We start from the raw sequence: 15711 nt of genomic DNA on the forward strand, positions 1-15711 counted from the left end.
GTCGGAATCAACTCCACCGCAATGGGTTCGGTTTTTTTTTTTTTTTTTTTTTTTTTTTTAATGCACTAAAGTGAAGGAGCCCTCACAGCGGAATGGTTAAGCGCTTGGCTGCTAATCGAAAAAGCAGGAGGTTCAAACCCACCAGCAGAATCCACGGGGGAAAAAGGACCTAGCGATCTGCTCCTGTAAAGATCATAGCCTAATAAACCCCATGTGGCAGTTCTACGCTATCCTATAGGGTCGCTATGAGTCCCAATCAGCTCCACAGCACCAAACAAGCAGAACAAACGCACTGAAAGCGGACATCCAGGTAGACTCAGGTCACGTGATACCGCCTCCTCACGTGACGCAGCCCCGTGGGACGAGGCCGAGCCTTTAGCTGCATACGTCATCACTTAGCGCGGACCTGGTGACGAAAACAGCGACAATCACAGTGACGGCTCCAGGGCCTCCGGGTCGGGGCGGCGGCGGTTCGGCTTCACTTGAGCCGCCTGCTAGCCCCGCGCCCCACTCCACCCCACGGGCGGGGGACGGGCCGGAGCGATTGGGTGGGCCCGGGAGCGGAGGTGAGTTGCGCGGAGGGGGCGGCAGTCAGCCCTCTTCCTCCTACCCCTCAGCTCCGGGATTTGGCCCTTGCCCCGTCTGTCGTCTCCTTCCGAGGCGGAATGGGAGAGATGCCCTGGAGAGGAGGAAGACTGGGGGCTTCTGGCAGCGAGCTCGCTCCTCTCAACTCCGCCCTGAGCTGCGCCCCTTGGGTACCTCACCTGACGGTGCCGGCCTTATTCCTGATGCTGTCAGGGGAAGAGACCTCCTTTTCTTTTCTCCCACCTCGAATAGCCAGAACTTACCCCCTCCCCGAATCTCCCGTGTTGGAACCTCTCTATTCAGATATTAACGGAAGTTCTAGAATAGGTCACCTCAGAAAGGTGAGGGTGAGGGATGTGGCTGAGACTTCCCCTGGTGATAACTTGAAGGACAGGAATCCCAAAGAGGGAAGGTCACGCTGCTTTAGGGTTATTGTCATTTTTACACTAAAATTATAAGCCCAGTCATAGACTAACCGCCCGCCCCACCATCTTCACAATAAAATCGGCATTTGTTCAGACCTTTTTTATATCCCCAGATTTGAAACTGAGTAAACGAAAATCCTTCTGAAAACATCGTTTGACGCATCACCTTCTTCTCTGTGAAATGGATCTTGCAGAGCTATTAGAGGGATTATCTAGTGTTGACAGAATTATATGCGAACTATAAACAGAAGTAGATGAGAATTTAGGAAAGTAGTGAGGAGCTCGTTTTTGCTCTGCAAAAGTTATGGTCGGGAGTTGTGGTGTCTAGAAGACAACTGATTGATTTCCCCACCCCCCACCCCCCGATCATTTCGGAAACTTACAGATTTCAAAAAAGATAAGCTGTCTTAGTCCATCCCACTTCATTACCTAGAAATTGCCCTAGAAGAAAAAAAAAGTGTGACTAAAACTTGTCAACAATCAAGAAAGTACTCCTTAAGCTGCATACAGTGAACTTTGCAAGTGATGAGCTATCCCAGTAAAGCTAGTGAGTTCTGATAGGTTTATAATTCTAATAAGGCTCTTTGGGTATAGAAGAATAAGTACACATACTGATTTTTTAATGTTGATGGACGTTTACTAATAATATAGAGTAGGCAGACTCTTCTGTTGAACAGCTTCAATTGATTAATCAACTGAAAGCCCATAGGTAGCTTGCATGGTTTTCATTATGCAGTGTAGACATTGGATTCTCATTTGAGGTTTCATTATAAGAAATCCAGATATATTTGGAGGTCTTCATAAATAATTCTTTGCATACTCTTTAGAAAAAGTTCATTTTCACCATCTCTGGCCATTCTTGCTCTAAGTTGAACACAGTTTTTCTTGTATTCAATTAATGTTTATTGTGTACCTGCTAGGATAGCAGAACTATAAAACCGGATCCTCAGTCTCTAAAATCTTATCTACCTGTGGATATTGGTAGTTATCAGACCTTTAAGGAATTTTATCATTTGAGACAACGATTTTGTGAAAACCTGCAGGACATGTATAATATCTTTCTACTTACAATACAGTTTAGTATTAATGATAATAATGTCAAGCGGTAAGGGCACTCAATGATACTGGAATTCAGAGAAAGAAAAGATCATTTAATTGAAGTAGTAGCCGGATTGTGTTTTGGCAGTGATGCCAGGAGGAAGAGTGCTCTCTACTGGTGGAGGGTTGGGTTTCAGGAAACTTCCCCTTAGCTCCTTCATTTTTAAAGTTAATTGAATATGTTCGGTTTCCTTCAGTCTTTCAAATATGCTCTTTTTTTTCTCTCTCTGTCTGCCTCTGTTTTAGTTGTAGGATCCAAGGACGACTCTTGTTCTTTCTCCAAATTGCTTAATGGGAGGCATTATGGCCCCCAAAGACATAATGACAAATACTCATGCTAAATCCATCCTCAATTCAATGAACTCCCTCAGGAAAAGCAACACCCTCTGTGATGTGACATTGAGAGTAGAGCAAAAAGACTTCCCTGCCCATCGGATTGTGCTGGCTGCTTGTAGTGATTACTTCTGTGCCATGTTCACTAGTGAGGTAAGTAATAAGTTATCTCCTCACAAATGAGACACATGTAATCTTGTAGTTGTCTCTTTTTGCTGAATAATATAGAGGTTTGATATAATAGTGAATTCTCTATTGTGGTGGTTACATAAAAAGGCTCTGGAAAAGATCTGCCACTTAACCTGAGTGCTTTAGTTTCTTCATTTCTAAACTAGGGATAATAGTCATACATAGTAGCGTGGTTATTGTGAAGATCATATGAAATTACATGTAATATGATTAGAACAGTGTTTAGCATATAGGAAAAAACTCAAATGTCAGCTCTTGGGTTTTAACGTACTTTTTATAAAGTTGTTTCCCTGTTTTTCTCCTTCTAAACTTTAGTATTTTTAAGTCACTACCAAGGGGTAGCAACTCATAGCGCCCCTATAGGGAATTGACTCGACAGCAATGGGTTTGGCTTTTGGTTTGACCAAGGGGTAGGGAGAAGGGAAGGAAAGAAGAGGAGTGGGATTCAGTCCTCATCCCATTCCTCTTAACAGTATGTGAAGAAAATCAGTATTCATTCTACCAGTATAGATTTAGGGTAATTTCAAATGAGAGGAAGAAGATTTCATGAATGGTTATATAGGATTATGGAGTGTAACTTGGAAAAAGATGCTGACTCTGGAGTGGACACAGTTAACAGAAGGAGTTAGGAAAAGGTCGTCTTGACAAGAAAAACGGCAGCGCTCACAAAGTATTAAGACTGAAGACTATTTAGTAATTGCTTGGCAAAACACTTGAATAGTAGAATAAGGTTGTTGAATATATTGTGAGGTAGTCTTAGAAAGTTGAACACAGGTGAGGGCTGCAACTTTTTTGTTTTTCAAGATCCTATGTCTGATTTGAAAAATAGATTTAAGTAAATTATCTTGATTTCTTAAGCTGAGTGCTTGATACACCAGTGTTTATTATGTCCTTTATGTATACCTGAAATATTTCATCATAATACCACTTTTTAAGAAATCTTATTAAGCATCAATATTCAGTTAATTCTGTTACCTTAATGAAGATGTTGCTACTGGATCTGAATAGGAAAGGTTGGTATTGTCATAATGAAAATAACTACCTATTATGGGCCATGTACTGTGGTAGGTGATTGTTATACATATCTCATTCACCCTAGGGGTAGGTGTTAACCATCTTATTTTACACATAAAGAAATAAAGTCTCAGATGTGACTTACTAAAGTCACATGGCTTATAAGTGGTAAAAGTGGGTTTAATTCTAAATTTTTTTATGCTAAAGCCAAAATAGTGTTTAACTCCTGTGCCTCCTTAGCCTTTGAAATATGGATTTTTATGTTCTATGATCTGACTCTAAAACCATAATAATTTATGATGCTCTGTCACATGGCTATTAGGAGAACATAGGAACCTGACAAATCATTCTAACCAGACTAATTTTAAAACGGTCTTGTGTAACATGACATTACAGATCCTCATCCTATACTGTGCTCCACGATATCTGCACAAGAGCATCCAAAGTAGTTGGCATTTAACTGGGTAGGAGAGTGTCACCCAGCATCTGGTGAGCATGAAATACTAATGGACTAGGAGTGTGGACTGCTAATTATGTATTGTGCATCCTGTTCTTTGTCAGCTTGAAGAAAATTAGAAATTTCATCCTTTTTCTACACATTTAGAAATTAGTATGGAGTTATCTAAGAGAATTCTCTCTTTTCTCATTGGTGATTATTTTATAGTTTTTCTTAAAAAACTGACATTGGGCAAGAAAATGCCAGATGATTTTGTTTTTATTTTTAACAGTAGAAGGTTAAGGAGTGGATCTAGAGACCTGGATTCTGGGTTCAACAATCTTAGCAATTCTGTATGAACCCTGGCAACCATCTGACTTCATTGTGTTAATCTATAAAATAAAGTGATCGAACTAGAAGGTTTCAGAGTTCTATTCCAACTCTGAAATGCTCCTCACATGTGGTCCAATTGAAAGATCACAGGACTGAAGTTAAAGGACTTGGGTTTTGTCTGTTATCTCTTACTAGTTAAGTGACCTTGGTTGAGTCACAAACTTCTTCGAATTCTTCATTTCTTACCAGGTTGCTGTGAAAATCAAACAAAATAACAGTAAATAAGAAACACTCTGAAAAATTGTAAAGCAAAATATGAATGTGAAATGGTATTGTACTTGTTCTAAGTTATTACATACTAAAATCCTTCCCATATTTAAACTATTTGGCTTATGGAAATACAGTTTAATTATTGAATGAGAAACTTCTAGAATAAATGTACTCATGTATTCCAGGGTCATTAGTAGTGAATATATTTCATGTGTTGGGATAGTAATTATTTAAAAAATCTAGTATGTTTTTTCCTAAATAATGTACTAGTGACTTTTTTGTAGTATTAGGGATTGATTTTGTTTTTGGCTTTCGTAGACAATGCTTTTTGACAATTACTCTGGGCTAATGAAAGAATCAAAGGTGATAAAGCCATTTATTTTGTAATGGAGGTTGTCTTAGGCTGGCTTCTCCAGAAAAGCATAACAACAAAGTGTATACATGTATATATATATAGAGAGAGAGATTTATCGCAAGGAAATGGCTCACATGGTTATAGAGGCTGGCAAGTCCCAAGTCTGTGGGTCAGGCATCAGACTGGAGGCTTCTCCTGACTCATGTAGCTGCAGGGGCTGAGGAACTCAGGATCAGCAGATCAGGTGGCTGGCCACTGGCTCTCAGGCTGCAGAGGCTAATAAATCCCAAGATTGGCAGGCCGTACAGCAGGCTGCCGGCTCAAGTCCCAAGAACCGGAGGTCAGATAAGCCGGATGCAGGATTGAGAGCAAGCAAAAGCCAGCAAGCTTTGCCAGAATGTCCATATATATTGAATGTAGGCCACACCTCCAAGGAAACTCTCCTTATAACTGATTGGCTGATCACATCAGATCACATCAGGGAAGTGATTACATTATATCAGAAAATGGAGGATAACTACATCAGCACCTAACTGCCAAACTGCTGAGAATCATAGCCCAGCCAAGTTGACACACAACCTTAACATCACAGAGGCGTGATGAAGTTTTATGAGTAATAAGAATTTCTAAACTAAGATTAAGATCTAGTAAAATTTTCATAAGGTAATCAGTTTTCAAATAGTTTACTGCCCTGTAAAAATTTAAGATTTCCACCCTGAGCTAAACAGTTATTATCTGGCCTCATCAACACTTGTAACTGTAAAAATATATCCTAGACTAAATATTAAAAAAAAAAAAAAAATGCCATCGAGTTGATTCCAACTCATAGTGACCCTGGAGGACAAAGTAGAACTGCCCCATAGGGCTTCCAGGGAGCACCTGGTGCATTCAAACTGCCGACCTTTTGGTTAGCAGCTGTAGCTCTTAACCACTACATAACCAGGGTTTCAAAGAATAAAAATACCACCTACAATTCCATAATCAAAAGCTAGAGTTAACTCAATATTTTGAAAAAGTATCAGACAGTTCAGTTGTGTTTCTGCAGTGTTACAGTGGAGCCCTGGTGGCACAGTGGTTATGAGCTCAGTCTGCTAAACAAAAGGTAGGCAATTCGTATCCACCAGCCACTCCTTGGAAACCCCATGGGGCGGTTCTGCACTGTCCTGTGGGGTCACTATGAGTCAGAATCAACTCGATGGCAGTGAGTTTTTTTTTTAAGTGTTACAGCAGAAGACTCCTTAGAATGGTCCACATGTTCCTTCCTGTCTCTACCAGATGTAGTCTAAGGGCAGATGAGAGGGACTGGGTACTCCTGGGGGGCCGAGGAGCATAACTCACAGGGTCCTCTATAAGCATGAAATTCCTTTGTGTTTTACCTTGAATGTTCATGAGCCCTAGTGGTACGTTCATGGAATTTGCATTCTGTTCCGTAATACATCTATGTTTTTTTTAATGTGAAAGCAATGTTTTAATTTCCTCACTGGTAAAATTGATATTCCAGGAAGTTGTCACCTCACCATGTACTCCTGGTGCACACCCCACCCTCCATTTGGGACCACCTCCCCATCATTGAAAAGCTGTATACACATAAAAATAATAAAAATATACACCTTATTTGCTTTGTGCAAATCAAGTAAAATAGACCATAATTTTTTAAAGATGTATATTCAATTAATATTATTAACATTTGTTCAAGCTCTTGGATGTGAGAGTCTGCCTTTCTCTTTTGGAATTTGAAATTCTACCTACCATTATTTTCTCCCCTTTGCATTTGCAGCTTTCTGAGAAGGGGAAGCCTTATGTTGATATCCAGGGTTTAACTGCTTCTACCATGGAAATACTCTTGGACTTCGTGTACACAGAAACAGTGCATGTGACGGTGGAGAATGTACAAGAGCTGCTCCCTGCAGCCTGTCTGCTTCAACTGAAAGGTACAGACATTAGAGGCTTCTATTGTTCATGCCAAAAGAGCCCTGGAAATCTTTAAAATTAATAATGTAAACCTAATCGTGAAAATCTTGGAGACAGACTTGGGCACTCGTGTTTCCCCTGGCTTTTGTCTTCCTGAGCAATAGAAGATCAGATGTCAATAGCAACGTAAGGGAACCTCTCCAAACGTATTTGACTCTTTAGAAAAAAGCATTTACACCTTTTCGTGTTTTAAAAAGTGGAGGAAGGGATAATATCTGCGCTTTCTTACAGATTTGTACACAGTAGCCCTGGAAGAAAACAAAAGATGCTGATACTGTTCATTACCTGCATGGATGGGAACTAGGTGGCTGGGAGGCTAGGGAAGCTAGGGGGGCTTTTCATGGTAAACCCTTTTGTATCTTTTAATTTTGAGCCATGTAAATTATCTCTTCAAAAATATTATTAAAAGTGATGTACAAGAATGAGAATATGAAGTTTTCACAGCACTGGAGGTAGCCCCCCTTTTGGTTCCCACTCCTGTCTTTCTTAACCTCTAGTTTTTATTAATTTCAGTTTTTATATATGCATGATTGAAACAGTGTGAAGCTTTTACATTAGTGCATAGTTATGAAATTAAGTTTGTACTCTGAACTTTTCAATTAGAGAAACATGACGCTGTAATTAATACCTTCTGTTTTCCTTCACTGGAGTTTTTTGGTGAGTTTTCACATAGAGTAAAAACGAGGCATGTTATGCTAAGTTAGTAATTGGTTTTTTAGCTTGATTCCCAAGAGTTTTATATGCATTTTTGTTTAATTGTGCCCAAAGCTAAACCAAACCCATTGCCATTGAGTTAATTCAGACCCACAGCGACCCTATAGGACAGTAGAACTGCCCCATAGGGTTTCCAAGGCTATAATCTTACTGAAGCAGATTGCCACATCTTTCTCCCAAGGAGCAGCTGGTGGGTTCCAGCTGCTGACCCTTTGGTTAACAGCCAGATGCTTAATCACTACACCACCAGGGCTCTCCCTGTCATTGTGCCAGTGTCCCTGAAAGGAATTGGTCTTGCTACTATGCTCATTTTAAAGATGAAGCAGAGACAGGTATAAAGGACTTGCTGAAGATCATATAGCATATAAAATACAAGTAGGATTTGAACTGCTTAAGCATAAAATTTCTAATCTGGTTCTTAGGTGTTGAGCCAGAGTTCTTGATACTGTATTGAGAAAATGTTGAGATCTGAGAATATAAACCAATTCAACACCTGACAAGTATCCTGAAATATTCACTGTGTTTGTCCTAGGTGTGAAGCAAGCCTGCTGTGAGTTCTTAGAAAGTCAGTTGGACCCTTCAAATTGCCTGGGTATCAGAGATTTTGCTGAAACTCACAATTGTGTTGACTTGATGCAAGCAGCTGAGGTCTTTAGCCAGAAGCATTTCCCCGAAGTGGTACAGCATGAAGAATTCATTCTTCTAAGTCAAGGAGAGGTGGAAAAGCTAATCAAGTGTGATGAAATCCAGGTACAGATGTGGCTCCAAGACTGGGCTGTTTGAAAAGTTGCAAAGCAGGGTGGAGTTACTGTGTCTCCTTGCAGGGCTTCTTAATCCAGCATCTGTATTGGCTCCAAAGGAGCCATTGACCCTCCTGAAATTACAGGCCAAATTTATTTGCATATTTATAGAGAAGGAGTTAGCCATTTTCCTCTATGAAATGTATGATCCCAGTGGTTAACAATCACTTTCTAACAGTGTAGAATAAGCAAAAACTGGAAATGGAAGTAGATGTCTATGGTACTTCTCTGTTACCCATTCACTCATTTTACAGATACTTATTGAGAATATCTCCTTTTATAACAGGTGCTAGGATCTAAAAATGAATAAGACAGTTCCTGCTTTCAGAGAATTCACAAATGTAGTAGTAGAAACAAACATATAAGCAAAAAGTTATTATAATAGATTATGAGAGTAATAGCAATGCCTGTGTAAGGTAAGGAGATTGCACAGAAGAGAGAAAAGTAAACCTCTGCCTGGAGTGGATCAAAAAGCAAGGGACAAGAGGTTGGAGGTGATGATCTGTGTCAGCAGGGCCGGATCCTCAGTGCTTGTGGAGGTGCAAGGAGGATGGAAGGAAGGGACGTGCAAACTGGGTGTTAGAGGAGTAGTACCTCACCCAGCAGAGGGGACTACCTGTGCTCAGGCCAGTGTTCAGTGACTTAACCCAGCAGGAAGAATCTTAGTCCTGAGTTTGAATCATAGTACCAGTAGGTTAGCAGAGTTTTTACTGCATTTGGGCTTGTCATCAGGCTAAGAATTGTAGTGAGAAGTCCAAGATAGGGCTTTCATATGCCTTTTATCTTTGGTGACCCGGTTGTTTAAGTTAGTAGTAGTTTCTAGAAAATTCCTAGCAGAGTCACGTGGTAGGATAAAAGTCCACCTGCTGGGTTTTATTTCCCCCAGTTAGGAGGAATTAGATTTTCTAGAAAGGCTTGAGAGTTCATTTTTTTGTGTGTCTCCTCAATAATAAAAACCAGATTTTAAATTAATAGATTCCTGGAAGTTAGTGGCACCTCTACAGGTAAATGCCTTAATTTAAACAAGAGGTGTATTAGAAAGAATCAAAGCTTGATTAATATTCTAAGTCCTTGAGGGGGAATTTGTTAAAGAAATCCTATAATATAAATAGACTCTTTTGTAAACCAAATGATTACTACCTGATTTATTTTGTAAAACCCAGGAGTTTTATGTAGTATAATAACAGGTCTTACATAAATTTCTTATCAATTTTTTTTTTAATTCCCACTTTTGTTTTTGTAATTTCCATACATCTTGTCACATTTGAGCCAACTTTTTCTTTACACCTTTCCCTAGTGACTTTTCTGAGAGAAAATTGTTTAGGGCTCATTGGTGACATTGTTCCCATGTAAAAAGGAGCAATCCTGTCACCTCCGAGAAGCTGCTCTTACAAATGCTGCTGAGCTGCAGTATTAGCTAGTCTTTGTTTTTACCCTCGTGATGCACTATCCTCTCACTAAAAGGCCAGGCATGGCCAAAGTGTACAAATGCAGACTTGAGAACTGATAATTCGCTAGAATATCTTGATTTTTCTTGACTTTTCCATATATTAGAAAGTATAGTGAATAAAATCGACACCATGACTTGAAGTTCTCTGTACATGAGAATAAAATAGCTGACGCTCGGCATTTATTATCGGTTCGTTTATCAAGTGTTTATCGAACACTTTCTGTGTGCCCAGATAGTTCCAGAGGAGCATGACAATTGTGAACAAAACATATTTAAAAATCCCTGGACCCTGGGGCTTACATGCTGATGGTGCTATTTCTGGTATTTTATAGAGATTATTTTATATGATTCTCATGACTGTCTCCATTTATCAGAGAAGGAAACTGAGGCGTGGAAGTTAACTCTACCATACTACACCTAGTAAGTGGGAGAGCCAGGATTCAGTCTGGCTTCAGGGTCTGGTCTCTTAACCCCTAAACTGTGAGCTGATTACCTAGTCAGTTTGCTTCTGACTGCCCAAATGAGGAGGCAGTAACAGAAGTCATTTACTTCAGAACTATCTACAGTAAAACTAAATGGAACAGAGAGAGCCAATAACTAGCCATCTTATTCAGAAGCTGTGATGAGAAACTGTTTGAGAACCATTTTGTGGGGCCTTCCATAAGTGTTGGTCAAACTGTCCTTGGTTTTTTTTTTTTTTTTCTGAAAAAACAGCAAATGACATATTTTTTCTGTTGCATTGACCAGCTAGATATAGAAACCAGAAGTCTGACTCCCAGTTACTAACTAAAGCTTCCTCTTATTCAAAACAATAGTACTTAAAACAATGGGAAGCAGTATATCATATGAGTTAAAACAACGTGGGCTTTGAATCTTGGCTTTGTGACATTAGATAAGTTACCTAACCACTAATCTTCAGTTTCTTTTTCTATAAAATGCAGATAATATTAGTACTTAGTATAAAATTTACAGACCGTTAAATAAGAATGCCAGTGTCTGATACATAGGAGAATTCTCCCTGAAAATTTGTTATGGAAAAAATGCATTTTTCCCTGTGGTTAAACATGAATGTTATATGGGTTTTGTTTTTTTTTTTTTTTTCTCCTAGTTTAGCTGTTTTTCTGCAATTACAGTTTCTGTCTTCAGTTAAATCAAGGATCTCTGCTCATAATTGACATAGCTAATTTAAACCTAGAAAACGTTAGAGCTTAGCATGCAGTTGCTTAGAACTTTGAGCTTACCATTCTTACCTTTAAAAGAAAGTGTTAAAAACCTCATGGACACTTCTGTACCCTCCTCTGCGTCTGATCCATCTGTATGCTACATTACTTTTACCACCCAAGTATTTCTCCAGTGCATATACTTCTGTCCGTCATCACTGCCATAACTATAGTCTAAGCAGCATTATCTCTTGCCTAGTGTACCAGAGTAGCCTCCTAACTGGTCTCCCCGCTCTTGATCCTTCCAACTGTTCTACCAATGGCAGCCAGGATATTATGATCATGTCACTAGCATGCTCAAAACATTTTAATGTTTTCTAGTTGCTCTTAGGGTAAACTCCAGTCTTATAACGCCCTCTGTGATCTGGCCCTTGCTTACCCCTCCAACTTCATCTTTTGCCACCCTTGCCCCTCCCTCCTTCGTTCTACTACACTAACCTTGATCATTTTCTCAGCTGTCACTTCTGTTTTGCTTTAGGGCGGTGCTATCCACTAGGACATTTCTGTGAGGATGGAAATGATCTACATCTGTGTTGTCTAATTTGATAGCCTATAGCCATATGTAGCTATTGAGTACTTGAAATGCGGCTTGTGCTACTGAGACACTGAATTTTTAATTTTAATTAATTTAACTGTAAATAACCACATGTGACTGGTGGCTACTATATTGAACTATGCAGCCCTAGGGTCTTTGCAGGTGCTTTTCTGTCCGCCTAGGACTACTCTTTTACTCTCTTTGGCTAACTGCTACTCACACATTGGATTGTAGTTTTTGCTTCTTCAGGGAGCCCTTCACTGACCCACCAACCTAAATTAGAAGTCTTCTGTTACCTTGTACCTTTCCTATATACTGTATAATGACTAAGTGGGATTGTTTATTTTTCTGATTTAACAATTGTCTCTTCTCTTAAGAGCAAGGATGATACCTGATTTGTTCATTTTATAAGCCCCCAGCAGAGTGCCTGGCACTTAGTAGGTTGTCAGTAAATCTGTGGAATGAGGGAACTTTCTGAAACATTTTCTGCATATCTAGAGATAGTTCTTAGAAAAAGTTCATGGGGATAGTTTCTTTCTCTAGTTACAATCACACGCTGAAAAGTATCTCTCAGAAGAGAAATGCTTTAGGGACTGGTAGAAGGAACACAGGACCTATACTTAGTTGTCTGCCTTTGGGAGGTCGTGTTACTACATCTAATGTACTCCCAGTAGTATATTGTAGGCTCTTTAGGGTGCGTCTCAGCTACTCAGTTTGTCTCACATATAAGCTTAGACCTAAGTTCCCCAAATGACTAATTATATATGTCAGCTCAAACAATGGTGCCTAATATGTAGTAGTTCCTCAAACGCTCATTGACAATACTTTGAAAACTGCAGCATTCCATATAATAATGTAAGAGAAACTTCTGCTTAACCGGCTTGGATGAAGGAGTTGTTGGGGAGCAAGGCTGGAGACGATTAGACAAGACTTATGAATAAGAGTTATTTCAAGTAGGGCAACAAATTACCAGGAAAAAAATTGAGGGATGGGGAAAATTCTGAAGTGAAGGCTAACATGTGATAGGCACCATCTGTCTTACGAGCTGCTTTTACCCAAGTTGACTGTAATTCTTTTCTTGGACTGAGTTAGCTGTGTCTGAAAAGCTCATTTTCCCAAGAGCCTGTCTATTTTTGGAAGACTGGAAATAATGGTGGTGGAAATGGGGAGTGTCTTAGTTATCTGTTGTTGTTAGGTGCCTTCAAGTCAGTTCCGACTCATAGCAACCCTATAGGACAGTGTAGAACTGGCCCATAGGGTTTCCATGGAGTGGCTGGTGGATTTGAACTGCTGACCTTTTGGTTAGCAGCTGAGCCCTTAACCACTATACCACCAGGACTTCTTAGTTATCTAGTGCTGCTGTATAACAGAAATGCCATAAATGTGTGCCTTTAAAAAACAGAAATTTCTTTTTCTCACAGTTTAGGAGTCTAGACATTTGAATTCAGGGTGTCGGCTCTAGGAGAAGGCTTTTTCTCTCTTGGCTCTGGAGGAGGGTCCTTGTCTCTTTTGAGCCTCTGCTCCTGGGCAGTCTTCGTGTGGCTTGGCATCTCTCTTCCCCCATCTCTGCTCCCTTTCTTGCTTGTTTAATCTCCTCTATATCTCAGAAGATAATACCCTAATTCTGCCACATTAACATAACAAACAACCTAATTTTCATTGACATAACCTAATCTTGCCTCATTAACATAACACAGCCTATTCACAAATGGGATTATATAACCATAGGCAGAGATTAGGATTTACAACATATTTTTTGGGGACACAGTTCAATCAGTTACAGGGAGCGAGAGGGAGAAAATATGGTTTACCTTTGAGAATGTGAGCTAATTTGAAAAGCAGAGATCCATGTATACATTTATAGGTGGATTCTGAAGAGCCAGTCTTTGAGGCGGTCATCAACTGGGTGAAGCACAGCAAGAAGGAACGAGAAGAATCTTTGCCTGATCTGCTGCAGTATGTCAGGATGCCCCTGCTGACCCCCAGGTATATCACAGATGTGATAGATGCTGAGGTAAGTCGTTTTTGAGTGTCGCTTGTAGCTTAGTATTGTGTACTCAATTATTTTAATGTCGGCACAGAGTCTCCTGGTTCGCTTCTCCAGGAATCTGAGAGGGGCTTGTTCTTGACAGTCCTCAGGCATATTTTCCAGAAAAGTTAATTGCTTGGCAAGTCAGGCTCCTGACTCAGATGAAAATCGATAATTTAATTTAATTTTGTGGGTTTTTTTTTAACATGCCCCTAGTATGTTACATAGCCCACATCAGATGGTAAACTTTGTCCCCTTCTTCATTAAAAATAAAGGGTCGTCATTGCTCTGAAACAGTGGGCACAGATGCTTTGCTTAGCAACCTTCTATATTTTTGACCCCTGCTGAAATCAGCATGGAAACAGTTTTATGCATTTTAATATCAATTTTGGTTATATCATTTTGAGTTTATTTTTTAAAGTGTTTCTCCAACTTAAGTTGTTTGTAGTATATTTTCATGATTTTTTACCATATATACCACATGTATTATCTGAACAACATTTTGGGGTAACACTGATATCATGTAGTTAAGGCCCAAATCAATGAATGAGTTTTTCCTGCTAGCTGAACCCCACATCTCTGGGGAGTTAACTGCAAACACAGTCTTTCACTTGTTCTTGTTAGAAACGGTGCAAACTGGTTAGTGTAACATCTCAAACTCTTTTTTTTTCCTATTTGTAATTTTTTTCTGATAACTCATCCACATACACATTGTGTCTGGTTCTTTACCTAGTGTTTAGGAACACAGACTCTGGAGCCAGACTCTGGGACTAAAATCCCAAATTGGCCAGTTACTGGGAAAACCTTAGGCAGTTTACTTAATTTATTTGTGGCTCAGCTTTCTTATTTGTAAAGTGGAAATAGTAATAGTACTACCTCATAGGTTGTTGTCAATATTAAATAAGTTAAATATATTTAAGAGCTTTTATGTACAAGTTGTCTTGTACATGGTATTTGCTACAGTCATTGTTTTTTTCCTTTTTAATTCATAGTGAAAACTTCTTGGGTTAGGTTAATGGAGGTACTGTGTAATTAGAGCTTGTATCAGTCCTGTCCCAGATGGCATACTCAAAAGCAGGATAATTTGAGGAGGGCTTTCTTAGAAAGGAGCTGTTTATGAAAGTGTGAGTTGGGAGAATAATAAAAGACAGTGAAGTAACTGGGAGCTCATACAGCGAAGTCGTTAACCACCCCAAGGCCTGAAGGGACAAGGTCGAGGACTGGTTACCAAAACCTGGAAGGAAAGAAAGTCAGTGGAGTCATTGCCTGGTGAGGAGCTGTGGCCTTTGGTTGAGGGATACAGCCTGCTTTGCAGTGAGGGAGCCAGGGGCATAAAGACCCTCACCTCACTCTCCTTCCTCCCAATAACTGAGCCCAACAAGAAGCCAGAGGGCATGGGAGCCCTATTGACATAGTTTATATAGTTCATACAGGTCAGTCTTTTGAGTCAGCAGCAGAGTGGAGAAGGGTGCGGAGTGAATTTGGGAAGGCAAATGAAAGATATCCAGGGAATCTACGAAACAACTATTGTTCTCTACTCGTCCGAAGCAAAAGACGATGAAGGAAACCAAGATTCAAAGAAGAAACTAGTCCACAGAACTAATAGCCCACAGGAAGCACAGCCTCATCTAGCCTGAAACCAGGAGAACTAAACGGTGCCTGGCTACCACTACTGACCATTCTGACCAGGGACACAGTAGAAAGTCCTGGATAGAAAGGGAGAAAAATGTAGAACAAAACTGAAATTCCTAAAAAAATTCAGACTTACTGGACCGGTAGAGACTACGGGAACCCCTGAGACTATCGCCCTAAGGTACCCTTTGAACTTGGAACTGAAGCTACTCCTGGTGGTCACCTTTCAGCTCAATAATAGATTGGCTTATAAAATAAATATCACCTGTGAGTACTGTGCCGCCTTAAATAATCAACTATATGAGGCCAAATGGTCAACATT

General features: G+C 39.9%; 1 protein-coding gene across 1 annotated transcript in view; it reads left to right on the top strand.

Annotated features, from left to right (window-relative positions):
* Positions 1–399: 399 nt before the first annotated feature.
* Positions 400–15711, top strand: part of KLHL12 (kelch like family member 12) — a 33077-nt gene continuing 17765 nt past the window's right edge. Inside the window, exons 1-5 of the mRNA XM_003410233.4 lie at positions 400–566; positions 2355–2594; positions 6816–6969; positions 8256–8473; positions 13593–13742. Of these exons, the coding sequence (XP_003410281.1) occupies positions 2400–2594; positions 6816–6969; positions 8256–8473; positions 13593–13742 (717 nt within the window). The 5' untranslated portion in view covers positions 400–566; positions 2355–2399. The remainder of the gene's footprint in view (positions 567–2354; positions 2595–6815; positions 6970–8255; positions 8474–13592; positions 13743–15711) is intronic.

Source organism: Loxodonta africana, chromosome 20 (assembly GCF_030014295.1).
Source record: "Loxodonta africana isolate mLoxAfr1 chromosome 20, mLoxAfr1.hap2, whole genome shotgun sequence".
NCBI classification, from domain to species: domain Eukaryota; kingdom Metazoa; phylum Chordata; class Mammalia; order Proboscidea; family Elephantidae; genus Loxodonta; species Loxodonta africana.